General features: G+C 46.5%; 1 protein-coding gene across 2 annotated transcripts in view; it reads left to right on the forward strand.

Moving 5' to 3' along the window:
- The window catches only part of morc2 (MORC family CW-type zinc finger 2), a 203786-nt gene that overhangs the window by 44198 nt on the left and 145316 nt on the right, over positions 1-14272 (forward strand). For both annotated transcript variants that reach the window (XR_011936455.1, XM_072484185.1), the window contains exon 2: positions 8067-8120. Coding sequence is in view for 1 of the 2 variants with exons in the window: in XM_072484185.1 (XP_072340286.1) it covers positions 8067-8120 (54 nt within the window). In the remaining variant the exon portion in view is untranslated. The remainder of the gene's footprint in view (positions 1-8066; positions 8121-14272) is intronic.

Raw genomic sequence — 14272 nt, forward strand, 5'->3', positions numbered from 1 at the left:
CAAAATGGTCAGAATTCCCCTCAGTATTGTGCTATGTTAATGCATTGCCGACCACATTTTGTGGCTACTGCCGTGAAATGTAATAACATGAATTGGATAGAGAACGCCCCTTCTCAGATGGCCAGGGCAGTCTGATTTTATTGGAAGGAGGGTGTAGGCCAGGAAGGAGGCTCAGTTACAAAGATTTAAGACTGAGTATGTAATGAAAAAGGATGATCCGAGACCCCAACCAGCGGCAGATACGGTGGCTTACCAGCTGGAACCCCAATATTGTGACCTTGGGTGGGTGGATCAACGCGGGGGAGGATATCAAACCCACCCAAATGGATCCTCAGCTCCTCTTTATGGCCCACCGTATGCACCAACAACTTTACAACTGCCGCCCCCTCTGAGGGACCATTGGCCTACTGGGAAAAGAGGATGGGGCAGATATAGAGGGAACAATACATGTTTTAATTGTGGCCGTGCAGATCACTGGCATCAGGAATGCCCCTTTAAAAGACGGGCAGCAGAAGGAGACTACCCGACCCAAAGGAGGGGGTACCCACCAAGGGGAGGACAGACGAGGTACACCGACTTCTCCCAGGCAAACCCTTTCCCAACACAAGATTGACTAGCTAATTTAGTCATAAGGACTCTCCAATTGGACAGGGAACCTATTATTTCTCTGCAGATAGGAGATCAACACTGCCCATTTGTAATTGACACTGGAGCAGCCATGTCTTCGGTGCAATCAGAACTTCGACTACCACTGTCCGACCACACCCAACATTTGTCAGGGTTCCAAGGACAGTTGTGTGAGTATCCTATTTCTGAACCTGTGACAGTCACTTACGAGAATAAGTCTGCGGATCATCAGTTTGTGGTGACTACTGGATTGGGCTGTAACTTGTTGGCCCTAGATTTATTGTGTATCTTCCAGCTACAGCTAGAGTGCGGAGACGAAGGGGTAACGGTTCAATCATGGAGGATGAGACAACAGTGCTATATTTCTATCACACCCCAGTGGTGGACGTTAGACATTGAACATTTACTGCACCACGTTACCCTGGCCTATGACAGAACCGGACAAAACAGGGAGTTGGAGGACAAATACCGGCCGTTAATTGGGACCGAATGGCCAGTCAAGATTACAGCCACAGTCACAGGAAAAGAAGGTACAGCCGATTTTGTTACAATACCACCACATTTATGGCCACAGTCAGCTTCTGTAGGTCCTCGTATTACACGTCGGGTCCACGACCAGTACCATGCCAAGGATCTGGGGCCTATGGTCAGGAGAGCAGTGGATCATTCAGATCCAACAGAGTACGCACTTCAATTCATGCCAGACGGCACTTCCATAAAATATTTTGAGGTCCCTGAAACGATTAACACTCGACTTCAGCAACCCCTGGACGTGACGTTTTGGAATATGTCAACCTACAGGTCTGGGCGGAATACCCATCGCAAGTGGGACAGGCAAATCTTACACACATTAAGGTAACGATTAAGGACCATGTAACGCTGCCTTCCATTCGGCAATACCCCCTGAAACCCCAAGCTGCCCCGTCTATAGACAAATTAATCCGAGAGCTGTTGCAACAGGGTATTTTGGTCCCTTGCCAATCAGAATGTAACACCCCCATACCTGCTGTGCCTAAACCAGCCAAACCAGACCAGTACCGATTAGTACAGGATTTACATTCAATCAATGCCATCGCACATGCTCTCGTCCCTAATCCTGCCCACATACTGGCTCAAATTCCAGCTCGAGCCTGGGTCTTCGCCATAGTTGACCTTCAGCACGCTTTCTTTGCCCTTCCAATTGCATCTGAAAGCCAATATTTGTTTGCCTTCACTTACAATGGACAGCAGTATACCTGGACCCGACTGCCTCAGGGGTTTGTCAACTCACCTATGCTCTTCTCCAGATGTCTGCAGACCCAACTCCAGGCCTTGACATTGGAGCATGGTTCCACTCCAGTGCATTATGTAGATGACATATTGGTAGCGAGTCCCGACGAGCCCAGTAACAGGGATGATGTGATCCAGTTATTAAACCACCTATCCTCGTTGGGTTATGTTGTTTCACAATCAAAGGTCCTGGTGGCTCAGACAAAGGTCAAGTTCTTAGGAGTTTTACTTACAGCCACAGAAAGAAGTCTCGAACCCAGTAGGATTGAACCAATATGCCAATTCCCTGCCCCTACCACAGCAAAGGAGGTCCGTCATTGGCTGGGTATGGTGAATTATTGTAGGCAGTGGATACTAAACATCGCTGTCTATACAAAGCTGCTGACGCCTTACACTAGTGAAGGGGGGAATTTTACTCTCACCACCGAGGCACTCGAAGCAGGCCTTGTTACATGCACCGGCCCTCAGTAGGCCCCTGTACGACTGACCATTCGAGGTATACTGTACTGTTCTGGAAAGGTGTTCAACAGCGGTACTCACCCAGCAACATGGGGATAAGCACCGGCCTGTGGCATATTACTCTTCCAAACTTGATCCAGTGGCGTTGGGCCACCCTGTTTGCACCCAGATCTTGGTAGCGATATACAATAGTTTGCAGGCTGCTGCCACTATAACTCTCCAACAGGATATTACGGTATATAGCTCCCACTCGGTCATCGCACTACTGGGGCAACTGCAGACTCAGCATCTTACCGCAGCTCGTCAGAATAGGTATGAAATATACCTCTTAAAAAAATACACGTCTGACATTTAAATACTGTACCACTATCAATCCAGCCTGTTTTCTTAGCGGTCCCCCTGTCCATGAAGACGTATCTGGCCACGACTGTTTAGCCTTGATTCAGGAAACTACCACAATAAGGGAAGATCTGAGCGATATTCCGTTAGAGCAACCTGACGTGATTATGTATGTTGATGGCAGTGTATTATTAATAAGCCTCACTGGCCGGAGACTGTCCGGTTACGCAATCGTAGATCAGGATGGTCTGATTCGAGAAGCAGCCGCTTTTCAGACCCCTTATTCAGCCCAACAAGCCAAACTTTTTGCCCGTGCATGTATACTTGGGGTAGATCGTCGGGTAAATATTTATACTGACTCCCGATACACCTTCGGGGTAGTTCATGACTTCGGACAGCTCTGGAAGAATAGGGGATTCTTTATCTCGGCCGGCACGGAAATATCCCACTGGGGTTTAGTTAATGACCTACTGCAGGCTCTCTTTATGCCCGCGCAGATTTCCGTCATTAAATGCGCTGCCCGTACAAAGGGTAAGACCCCAGTTGACGTTGGTAATGAACAAGCAGATTGTGCAGCGCGGACAGCCGCGCAAATTCAGCAAGTGATGGTGCCTAAAATGTTAAGTCAGACTAAACGATCTGCTATAAATATGTCTGCTTTTGACAAGTCAATGCCAACCATCCAAGACGTCATAAGGTTACAGGAGGGCGCTCCTGAGAGTGATAAACAAATGTGGAAACAGTTAGGTTGTACATATGATTCTGTTTCCTCTTTATGGGCCACGCCAGCACACCAGACTTGTATGTCTGATGTACTGGCTTTATGGGTCATCGAATGTGTACACTTTGCAACTCATTGTGGGGCTCGGGGGACTAGTGATTTGTTGCTGGACACTTGGTGGCACCCTAAAATGCAGGGGCTGGCCCAGAATATCAGTAATCGGTGTTTGATTTGTCAGCAATATAACACCGGCAAAGGTATCCCTTGTGGTATGGGGCAAACCCCGTTGCCCAATGGTCCCTTTGAGACGCTCCAAATGGATTACATTGAGTTAGAAAGGTGTCAATGTTATAAATATGTTTTGGTCATTGTGGATGTGTTCAGCAGGTGGGTCGAGGTGTATCCAACTACCGATAATAAAACTGCTACTGTGGTTAAAGTTCTGATGCGGGAAATCATTCCCCAGTATGGTATACCAGCTCAGTTAAGTTCTGATAACGGGCCTCATTTTATTGGACAGATTAACAAAGAGTTATGCTCCCAGTTGGGCATACGCCAGCAGTTACACTGTACGAACAGACCGCAGGCGGCTGGGTTGGTTGAGAGAGACAATCAGACCCTCAAAACTAAATTGGCTAAATTAGGAGCAGACACAGGACTGACATGGCTTAAGTTGCTCCCCGTTGCCATTTTCCAGCTGCGGGTTACACCTGTGGGATCGGCCCGGCTCTCTCCTGCCGAGATCCTTTATGGCAGGCCCCTTAGAACTCCCTGGAACCTGCATGATCCCAGACTGGTTCAGTTTTACCATATGACTGAAGAAATGACCACCTATGTTCTAGCCTTCACTAAGGTCCTCAAGAAACTCAATGGCCAGGTGTTAAGATTGGTGCCATGAAGGTAAAGTCAGACCATCAAGAGAGGGTAGGAAGAGGTTGTGAGAGAGGGGGACTAGAGAGAGGACGGGGCGTGTGAGGAGGGGAGTACAACTAGAACGTAGGTTATCAGGAGATGCATTTAATTCATTTAGGACCCAGAATGAGGAAAACCCGGGTAGTATGAATCTCTTCTACCAGATTTACCACCGCTTGTATGGCCAGAGACGGGTTGTCTGCTACCCGAACCCCGCAGCGGTGTCTAGGTTATTTTCTGTTTCACCGCTTTGGGGCACTCCCCAAACGCTGGTTCATTGTCAGCGTTCCGAGCCACCGCCCGAGCAAGTCACTCTTCCTTACGATCCGGGTTCAGCACCACCGGCTATTTGCCTTCCCCTTCCTCGGGATAATTCCCACTCAGTATGATAGGCTGCAACGGTGGAGGGCGTACATACCTAGCCACTTCACTCCCAATAGAGACACCCGGTCGTACGAGAATTGTTTCAGCAGTGACGGGTACGGCTGTTTGCTGGTAGAGGTGGAAACGAATATAACATGTCTGTTCCCCACCTGTACGGACAGGAGGTGTCATATCACTCGGGTGTCTGGCCAATGCGCCTGTTACAACACCACCTGCGTTCCATTGAACGCCGGCCTCCAGCTCCTTTGAGGCTGGGCGAATGTCTCTTCCATCACTGTTGGGACTAGGGCTTTCCGCATTGCTGGGAGGCCCGAATGTGCGTTCCAAAGCTGGATAAACTGGGCTACTGGGAGATCCCTATGCAACTGATATACTGATTGTGATGCTAGCCTGTACACTGAGCAAGGATACTACTTTTTTAAAAATGGCACAGCGACCAATGTTTTGTCACCCCCATTTCCCCACCAAATTGCTATCGGGACTCTAGTCCCTACCACAGTCCCCTGCACCTCTGCGTGGATACTGTACAATCAGTTGGCACGCCGGGCAGTCTCAGCAGAATTCTGCGAGAACTGGAAAAAACGTCAGGTTCTCGTACCCAACCGAGGCCACTCAGCCGGATGGGGAATTCTGAGCGTCTTGACACTGGGAGGTGTGGGGGGTTCCTTGGCGGTTAGCGATAGGAATTATTTTATTTGTGGCCTTACTATCCTGGGAAACGAAACCTTGGGAGCCCTCGGGGCAGTAACCAAGGAATTGTCTCAGCTGCGGTTGTTTGCAATGCAGAACCGGTATGCTCTCGACTATCTTCTGGCCCGTGAGAGTAGGGTATGCATCATAGCGCAGGGCAAGTGTATCATGGGAGTTCAGGACCTAACCGCTAACATCACTAAATTTATGGATCGCATACGGGATCACCTGGACGGTATGCAGGACCCTGGCACTTTGGGTAACTGGGGATTCGGAGGTTGGAAGGACTGGTTGACAAATATGGCCATGTATTTAGCAGTGGCTATCGGCTGCATCTTTGTGGGTTTGGCCATCCTTAAATGTGTGATGGGTAGAATGCAGGGTGCACTGGAACAGATAGACGCTCCTAGAATCTTGGCCGTTAGGATCCACGAGGGTGCAGCGGATGACGGGGGGTTGCAACAGGAATTGGAAATGCAGCGACGAATCTTCTTAGATGACTTTAGTAGCTACGGATTGAATAGCTAGGTTATCATGAAATGATGAAAGGAGGGAATGACGAATGTGATATAAAATAGTTAGTTCAAATATTAGTTACAGTAGGCCAGTTTAATTCTCGTGAGTTCACAAAGGACAAAGGAATTCAGAAAGCATGGCAAGGAAGATGGGGAAAAGGATGCTGGGTAACAAAGGATGCTGGGTAACAAGAGGCCCAGGGTTAAGGAATGCGAAGTGATTCAATCAGGATGTATGGCCAGGTCAGGAGGGGTATAGGATGACCTATGGGAATCGTGTATGTGAAACTTGATGCCATTTGAATGTATTTGCAGAGATCTCTTTGTCTTCGACCTCATTCGTTTTCGAGGGGTCCTGGAGACAGTCTCTGTGAAGCGAGTCAGCCTTGCAAGTTGGTTAAAATAAATAATACTATATCTACAAATCCATCTAGAGTTTTATTGAGGCCAGACTGACGGGTAAAGAATTCAATATTGTCACTACTGCACCCTCGATGGCCCTCGACCAGTCCCTTGAATTTCTCTTCGCTGTTGCCGGAGTTCGTCATTTATCAAAGCCATTAATTGCTCCATTTAAGCTTTTCCCTCAGGCGCTGACCCTTCTCCTTCTGCCGCCATTTCATCAGGCGTTCCGCGCTGCAAGTTCCCTCCACTTTTTGGGCTGGGCTTTTAAGCAATTTCTGCCGGGTCTGATAGGTTACCGACATAACAATCCCAGGGAGTACTCTGTAGTCTTCAACTTTTTTCCTTTGGAGATGACCCGTTATCGGGGTTTAAAGCGCGGAAACCATTGCTTCCGAGTCGGAGCCGCCCTGTGTGCGGCCACTTACGCCATTGTCGCCACCGGATGTCACGTCCCACCCCTACATATCGCCACCAGAGGTCCGCATGAGTATAACCTGATTTGATTTTCTGTTTTCTTCCTCTGAATGCTCAAGTTGATCCCGCGCAACCAGTCAGCAACTGTTGCAGAGATACTGGTCCGATGGCCTGCATAGATTGCACTGCCGTGTCTACGGAGTTTCTTTGTAGGATTTTAACAAACCTCCTGCAACAAATATGTGCTTGTGTGTCTATCGCTAAATTATTCTCGAATATTTATTTGGTGCTGCTTGACAGCTACAACAAACGCTCTTCAACTTCAGTTGTTATGATACAAGCGCATATCTGTTTTTCGACTTACTGCTCACTCTCCTCGACATTACATAACTGAAGATTGATTTGACGGAACATTATGATTTGAGTTTGTTAAAAGACACAACGGTGAGTTAATGCAGGAGTTTACAACCACATGTATCTAACTTTTGTCTTTTTTGCAGTGCCTAGTAGGTAACTGCAGCTGCTGATGGTTATTTTGTTCCATTATGGTTTAGTGCAGTGGGCTAAACAGCTGGCTTGTAATACAGAACAATGCCAGCAGCGCGGATTCAATTCCCTTATCGGCCCCTCCGAACAGGTGCTGGAATGTGGCGACTAGGGGCTTTTCACAGTAATGTAATTGAAGCCTACCAGTGACAAGCGATTATTATTACTATTATTATTATAACCAAGGTTTCCCAGTATTCATTTGTGCAGTGAAATTTTCGTGAAGATTGCGGGGGCTGAAACATGTTTCATAAATAATTCATGGCTATAAGTCAAATGACACATATCTGTGTAATAGTGTCAAGAATTTAGAACAAATACTTTTAATACATTTAAGATGGTAAATTTAACATATCACCTCAAAAGGCTTTCAACACGTGTTAGGCTACTAATACTTCACCCTAATTTCCTGATTGTGGGATCTTGCTGTGTGCTGCCATGTTGGCCAACTTAACCATAATGACCATTGTACTTTCAAATTAATCAGGATTTGAGACAATTCTAAGAGATGCAATAAGGCACTGGATACAGAATTGCATAATTTAGAATGCTATTTCTAGGCACTCAAATTTGGAAGAAAAAGATCACATTGCTGTGCTTGGTTGACCGTTCAAATGGATATTATCTGAAAACCTCACCTGTTCATCGTTCTACTTGACTGTTCTAATACCAGTTAACACTGCAGAATTTTTCTTGTGTGCAACCAAGCTTTACTGAAATTCTCATGGCAAGACTGAGAAATGAGAGAGTATCTTTGAAAACAATTTTCTTGTTTTAAATTTCAGAACCACTCATGAGTTTCTTTTTGGAGCTTTGGCAGAACTGGTGGACAATGCCAGGTAAGAGCATGATTTTGTTGAAATCTATAGCTGTTTTTCACATTTAGAAACTTCCTTGAAATGATCATGAGTGGAATTGTTGCAGGTATTTTTTGTTGTCCTTTCTTCATTTATTCCATGAATCCAGTGTCATTAAAGCCACTTGGATTCTCTATTTAATGTTGTGCTTATCCAACTGAGAAATGTTGACAAATGCACCCTCCCCCAACCTTGTTTCCCCCCCCCCCCAATCTTGGTCCCCCCTGCCCCTTCCTTTCCGAATTCATGCCACTTGAATGTTCCTCCTATCTTTCTCGGTACTCAGAATAAATACAGAGTTTACTGTCTGCCTGATCCACTGATTAAATTATATTAATAGTTTCTCAGCAGTGATTCTCTAGCTGGAGTTGAATGAAGCTTTCCAATGGGGAGGTGGGGATGACTGCAATGTAATGTGAATGGACCCCTTGTTGTACATGGACAATTGGCCATTTCCTTCATTAGCTTGAGCTGTGTGTGAGCGGCGTGTCCAAGAGGGGTGCCTATTACATTCACACAGTGAGACACTGATAAGCGACCACTGAGCAAGCACTGCTCTGGGAATGGGCATTGCTGGATTATTGTGGTTTTGAGGCAAGAGACCTCCGAGACGTTAAGAATGGATTTCTATTGCTTGGGTGGGAGGATTGGAAAGAACCACTATGTGAATCTTGAGCAGGAGCCTGGAATGACAGTCAAGCCAAGCTTCAATTTCTGAATATGAATTGCAGTGGCAATGGCAGAAATGCTACATACTAGGCAACAAGTGCCGTTGGCAAGTAAGTGGCAGTGGTGAGGTTACACTTAAAACACCCAACTGAAATCACCAAGCCTGATACCACTCGTGGCAGAGCAAGACGATGTCGCACAGTGAAGTATTTTAAGAGGCCTGTTTTTGAACCTGTACAATTACCTTTTGAACTGGAGGGAAGATGCAGATTATTCATGATGCTGCATCAATGTTCACTCTCCCGGACAGCCCTGACCAAATTTCATGCATGTCCCTTTAACGAGACACTGCTAAGCGTTATATTCAAAAATGTGAATGCTCAAGCTTATGATTTTAGATTGGGGGGGGTGGTAAAGTGCTGTGTGAATGTGATAGTGTGGGCGGCACGGCGCAGTGATTAGCACTACTGCCTCACGGCACCGAGGACCCAGGTTTGATCCCGGCCCCGGGTCACTGTCCGTGTGGAGTTTATACATTCTCGTGTCTGCTCACCCCACAACCCAAAAAGATGTGCAGGGTAGGTGAATTGGCCATGCTAAATTGCCTCTTAATTGGAAAAAAATAATTGGATATTCTAAATTTTTAAAAAAATAGAAAAATAAATGTGATGTGTACACATATATTGAACAATTCCTTGGAGCAGAACAACACAATGAGGTATTTGAATGATTGTTTTAGTCACTGTCCGAATGCAGCTAGATTTAGTGACGGCATGTTCCAGTACTTTGTTTCCTCAAACTTTCAATTTTAACATTGCTAAATTTGAGTTGTAGGTTTGAAAGGAATATAATTTTCATCTTTTAGTAATTGCTTTTAGGTAATCATCTCTCCCTTTCCTGGTAAATACAAAATCTGTTGCTGACATTGTTTTTTTTTTAAATTTTGAGTACCCAATTCATCTTCTTCCAATTAAGGGGCAATTTAGCGTGGCCAATCCACCTAGCTTGCACATTTTTGGGTTGTGGGAGCGAAACACACGCAAACACGGGGAGAATGTGCAACTCCACATGGACAGTGACCCAGAGCCGGGATCGAACATGGGACCTCGGCGCAGTGAGGTCACAGTGCTAACCCACTGCGCCACCGTGCTGCCCTCTGTTGCTAACATTGTTAACAACAAAACTTGCATTTATGTAATATATCACAAGCGTTATTAGCGATCAAAATTTGACATCAAGCAACAGAAGGAGATATTAAGGCAGATGAATGAGTAATGACTTTCGTTTTCAGGAGTGTGTTAAAAGGAAAAAACGCAGTTAAGGAAGAGAATTCCAGAGTGTGGTAGCTTGACCACAAGAAAGGTAGTCAAACGCATTGTAAAAGTTAAATCTTTGCATCAGAAAATATTGAGGTAATAATACAGTTTGGCCCCAGACACCAGCAGCAGTTAAACACAACTATACACCAGTTCCTTGTGGCTATACTGCAAGCCCGCCCTCCCAATGACCATAAACGTGCATGTGCACTTTTGTTAACGACATCCATACACATTGTCAAAGCCGAGATGCTTATTAAAACACCATTAAAAATCGCTATAATACTTCTCCGCCCCCCCCCCCTTAAATTTCAATTCCCTTTAAGAAGAAACAACAACAGACATAGCACATTTGTCGCAACTAATATGTTTTCAGGAATTTTACGACTACATTGTGATCTGCTTTGAACAAGTGGTGACTCAGTTGACACCGGTGAGTCTTGGTTCAGTTGAGCTTGACTTGAGGCCGAAGGTTGGCTGTTAGTGAGAGGAAGTCCTTCAACCTCTCCCAGGGTAGCCTCCACTGGATGCCCCTGAGCAACAGGAACCATTTCCAGTCGAGTTTCCACAGCAGCATTTCCTTCTGCCGTGTGATCCGGAAAGTTAGCTCTCTTGAGTCGTGGCATAGATGAATGTGACCTTGGTGTCTAACCTCATCGCGAGCAATACTGGATCACTTTGCATCAGAATAACTCCAGGCAGCTATCGTTGGTTACTGCTGAAATTCCTGACATAGACACAGTCATCCAGATTGGAATGTCTCCTTCACACAGTAGTCATGCCTCTCCTCATGCATTTCCTGTACGTTTCCCATTCTCACTTTGGCCTTTGGATATAACAGATCCAGGTGAAATTCTGGCTTCCTATCCATCGACATTTCAGCCGGTGAAAGTCCTGTTGTCGTTTGTGGCATGATACGATACTGAACCAAGAACCGAGAGAACTTAGTTCCCAAAGAACCGTCTACCATTTTCTTCATTCCTTCTTTCAGTACCTGTACAGCTCACTCTGCTAAACCATTCGACGCTGGATGATGAGCAGTATGCATGTGGTGTAGTACTTTTTTTTGTTGCATAAACTCTGGGAACCTATCAATTGAAAACGTCACATTATCAGAAACCAGAGAATCCGGTAAGCTATGAGTCGCAAAAACTTGGTGTAGCTTCTCTATTGTAATGGAAGCTGCAATGTTGCTTATGATGTGCATTTCTAAACACTTAGAATGCACATTCACGATGACAAAAATATCTGACCCATAAAAGGTTCTTCAACGTCCACATGAAGTCTAGACTAGGGACTGTCAGGTCACTCACGTGGATGGAGTGGCGCTGGTGATTTATTTGACACACAGCAGCGTTTCACCTTGTTCTCCAAGACCAGATCCATTTTTGGCCACCAAACATATGGCCTTGCTAAACTTTTCACTCTGGAGGCACCCAGATGAACCTCATTGACTTCATCTACGACTTGCATATGACCCGAGGGTGGAACTAGCACTCTAGACCCCCAAAGAGTGTAACCATCCTGCACACAGCTCATCCTTGTGTTTCACTTTTGGTCTCCGTTCATCATCATCTACAACAGGAGGCCAACCCTGCATAAGGAATTTTCTCACCGGGACAAAACAGGATTTCTGTCCTCCCATTGTTTAATTTGTTTGGCATTCACAGGAGAATTTGAAAATCATTCTTGCAGGAAAAATGTCTCTGGAGGAAATAGTCTTGGTCGGCATGTCTGGTAAGGGAAGACGACTCAGCATGGCTGAGTTTCCATTGCTCTTCCCTGCCCTGTACACAATGTTGTGCTGGTAGGCTGATAATGTTGAGAGCCCAGTGCTGCAATCTCACCAAGGCCATGGGAGGAATGCATCTCGACTCATTCAAAAGGCTCAACAATGGCTTGTGATCTGTACATGTGATGAATGAATGCCTGGATGAGAGAGCACTGCCCCTATCCCATAAGGTGAGGCATTACATGACAAAACGAGCTCTCGGTCCTGATGAAAGTGTGCCAGCAGATTAACTGATTGTAGCAGCGCTTTCAGGTCCTTGAAAGCACCCTTGTCCTGGCCCCCACTTCCATTTGATCTCTTTGTGGAGCAGCAGATAGTGGCACCAACAGTGTTGAAAGGTCTGGCAGAAATTCCTTTTGTAGTTCACTAAACCCAGAAATTATCTGAGCCTGGACACATTCTTTTTATTTAAAAAAAAAAAAAAAAAAAAAAATTTTTTTTGTTCTCTTCCTTTTTCACATTTTCTCCCAAATTTACTCTAAACAATAATCAGTAACGGATGTAATGTCAATCCCCATATCAATAACAACGATCCCACCCTCCCACCTAACCCCAGACATTAGCCCGCATGTTAACATAAACAAATGACAAAAAGGAATCTCTCTCTCTCTCTCTCTCTCTCTCTCTCTCTCTCTCTCTCTCTCTCTCTCTCTTTCCCCCCCCCCCCCATGTTCGATATGATCCAATTCTCAAAAGTGCATAATGAATAACGCCCATGAATTGTAGAACCCCTCCATCCTTCCCCTCAGTTCAAATTTGACCTTTTCAAGCGCCAAGAATTCCAGCAGGACCCCTGCCACGCCAGGGCACAGGGTGGAAGGTTGATGTCCACCTTAACAGGATCCGCCTTTGGGCGATCAACGAGGCGAAGGCTACAACATCTGCCTCCGCGCCAGTTTCCATACCTGGCTGATCCGACACCCCGAATATGGCCTCCCGAGGGCTCGGGTCCAGTTTCACGTGCACTACTTTAGAGATTACCCTGAACACCTTCCAGTAATCCTCTCCTCCAACTTTGGACACGACCAAAACATATAAACGTGGTTTGCGGCCCGCCCCCCACAACGTTCACATACATCTTCTACCCCCTCAAAGAGCCGGCTCATCCTCGCCCTTGTAAGGTACGCTCTATACACCTCCAGCTGTATCAGCCCCAACCTCGCGCATGAGGTGGAGGCGTTCACCCTCCGGAGCACCTCACACCAGAATCCCTCTATGACCTCTCCCCAACTCTTCCTCCCACTTGGTCCCTTCTTGCGGCGCCTTCTCCTCCTGCAAAATAGCCCAGTAAACTGCCGATACTACCCCCTTCTCCAGTCCCCCTGTCATCAGCACCTTCTCCAGCAATGTGGAAGCCGGCTCTACTGGGAAGCTCTGTATCTCCTTTCTGGCAAAGTCTCGAACCTGCATGTATCTAAATATTTCCCCATGCTCCAGCCCATACTTCGCTCCCGGCTCCTTCAATCCTGCAAACCGACCCCCAAGAAACAAATCTTTTAGTGTCCTAATTCCTTTCTCCTCCAGCGCCTTCAATCCCGACCCACTACCCAAACTCTCCTCCATTGGGAGTCAACCCCTCTGACCCAGCTCCGTACCTTCTCCACATTCGCCGCCCAGTAATAATACATCAGGTTCGGAAGACCCAAACCCCCCGCCTGCCTTCCTCTCTGTAGTAGCACCTTTTTAATTCTGGCCACCTTCGCTCCCCATATGAACGAGGTAATCATCCCTTCAATCTCTCTAAAAAATGCCTTTGGCAGGAAAATCGGCAGGCATTGAAAAACAAACAGGAATCTCGGAAGCACATTCATTTTAACTGCCTGTACCCAACCCGCCAGTGACAAAGGGAGACCACCCCACCTTGCCAGATCAGCTTTCACCCTCCCACCAAACTAGAAATGTTGTACCTACGGAGCCACCCCCCCCCCCCCCCCCCCCAATCTCAAGCAACCTGCACCCCCAGGTATCTGAAGTGAGTTCCTGCCTTACGGAATTGCGATCCCCGCCATCCCTGGCCGAGACACCACAAAATATTCACTCTCTGTCAAAATTTAATTTGTACCCCGAGAAAGCCCCAAATACCCGAAGCAGCTCCAGTATTCCTCCTATTGACACACTCTATTCCAACACGTATAATAACAAGTCATCGGCATATAAGGACACCCTATGCTCTATCCCCCCCCCCGGGCACTACCCCCAAACTTCTTAATGCAATGGCCAGTGGCTCAATCACAAGTGCAAACAGCAGTGGGGAACATAGGACATCCCCGCCTCGGCTAGTCCCACGGTGGAAAGGAAAGTATTCTGAGATAATGTTGTTTGTGCAGACACTGGCCCTCGGCTCCTTATATAATAGC

This window comes from Scyliorhinus torazame, chromosome 1 (assembly GCF_047496885.1).
Source record: "Scyliorhinus torazame isolate Kashiwa2021f chromosome 1, sScyTor2.1, whole genome shotgun sequence".
NCBI lineage: Eukaryota > Metazoa > Chordata > Chondrichthyes > Carcharhiniformes > Scyliorhinidae > Scyliorhinus > Scyliorhinus torazame.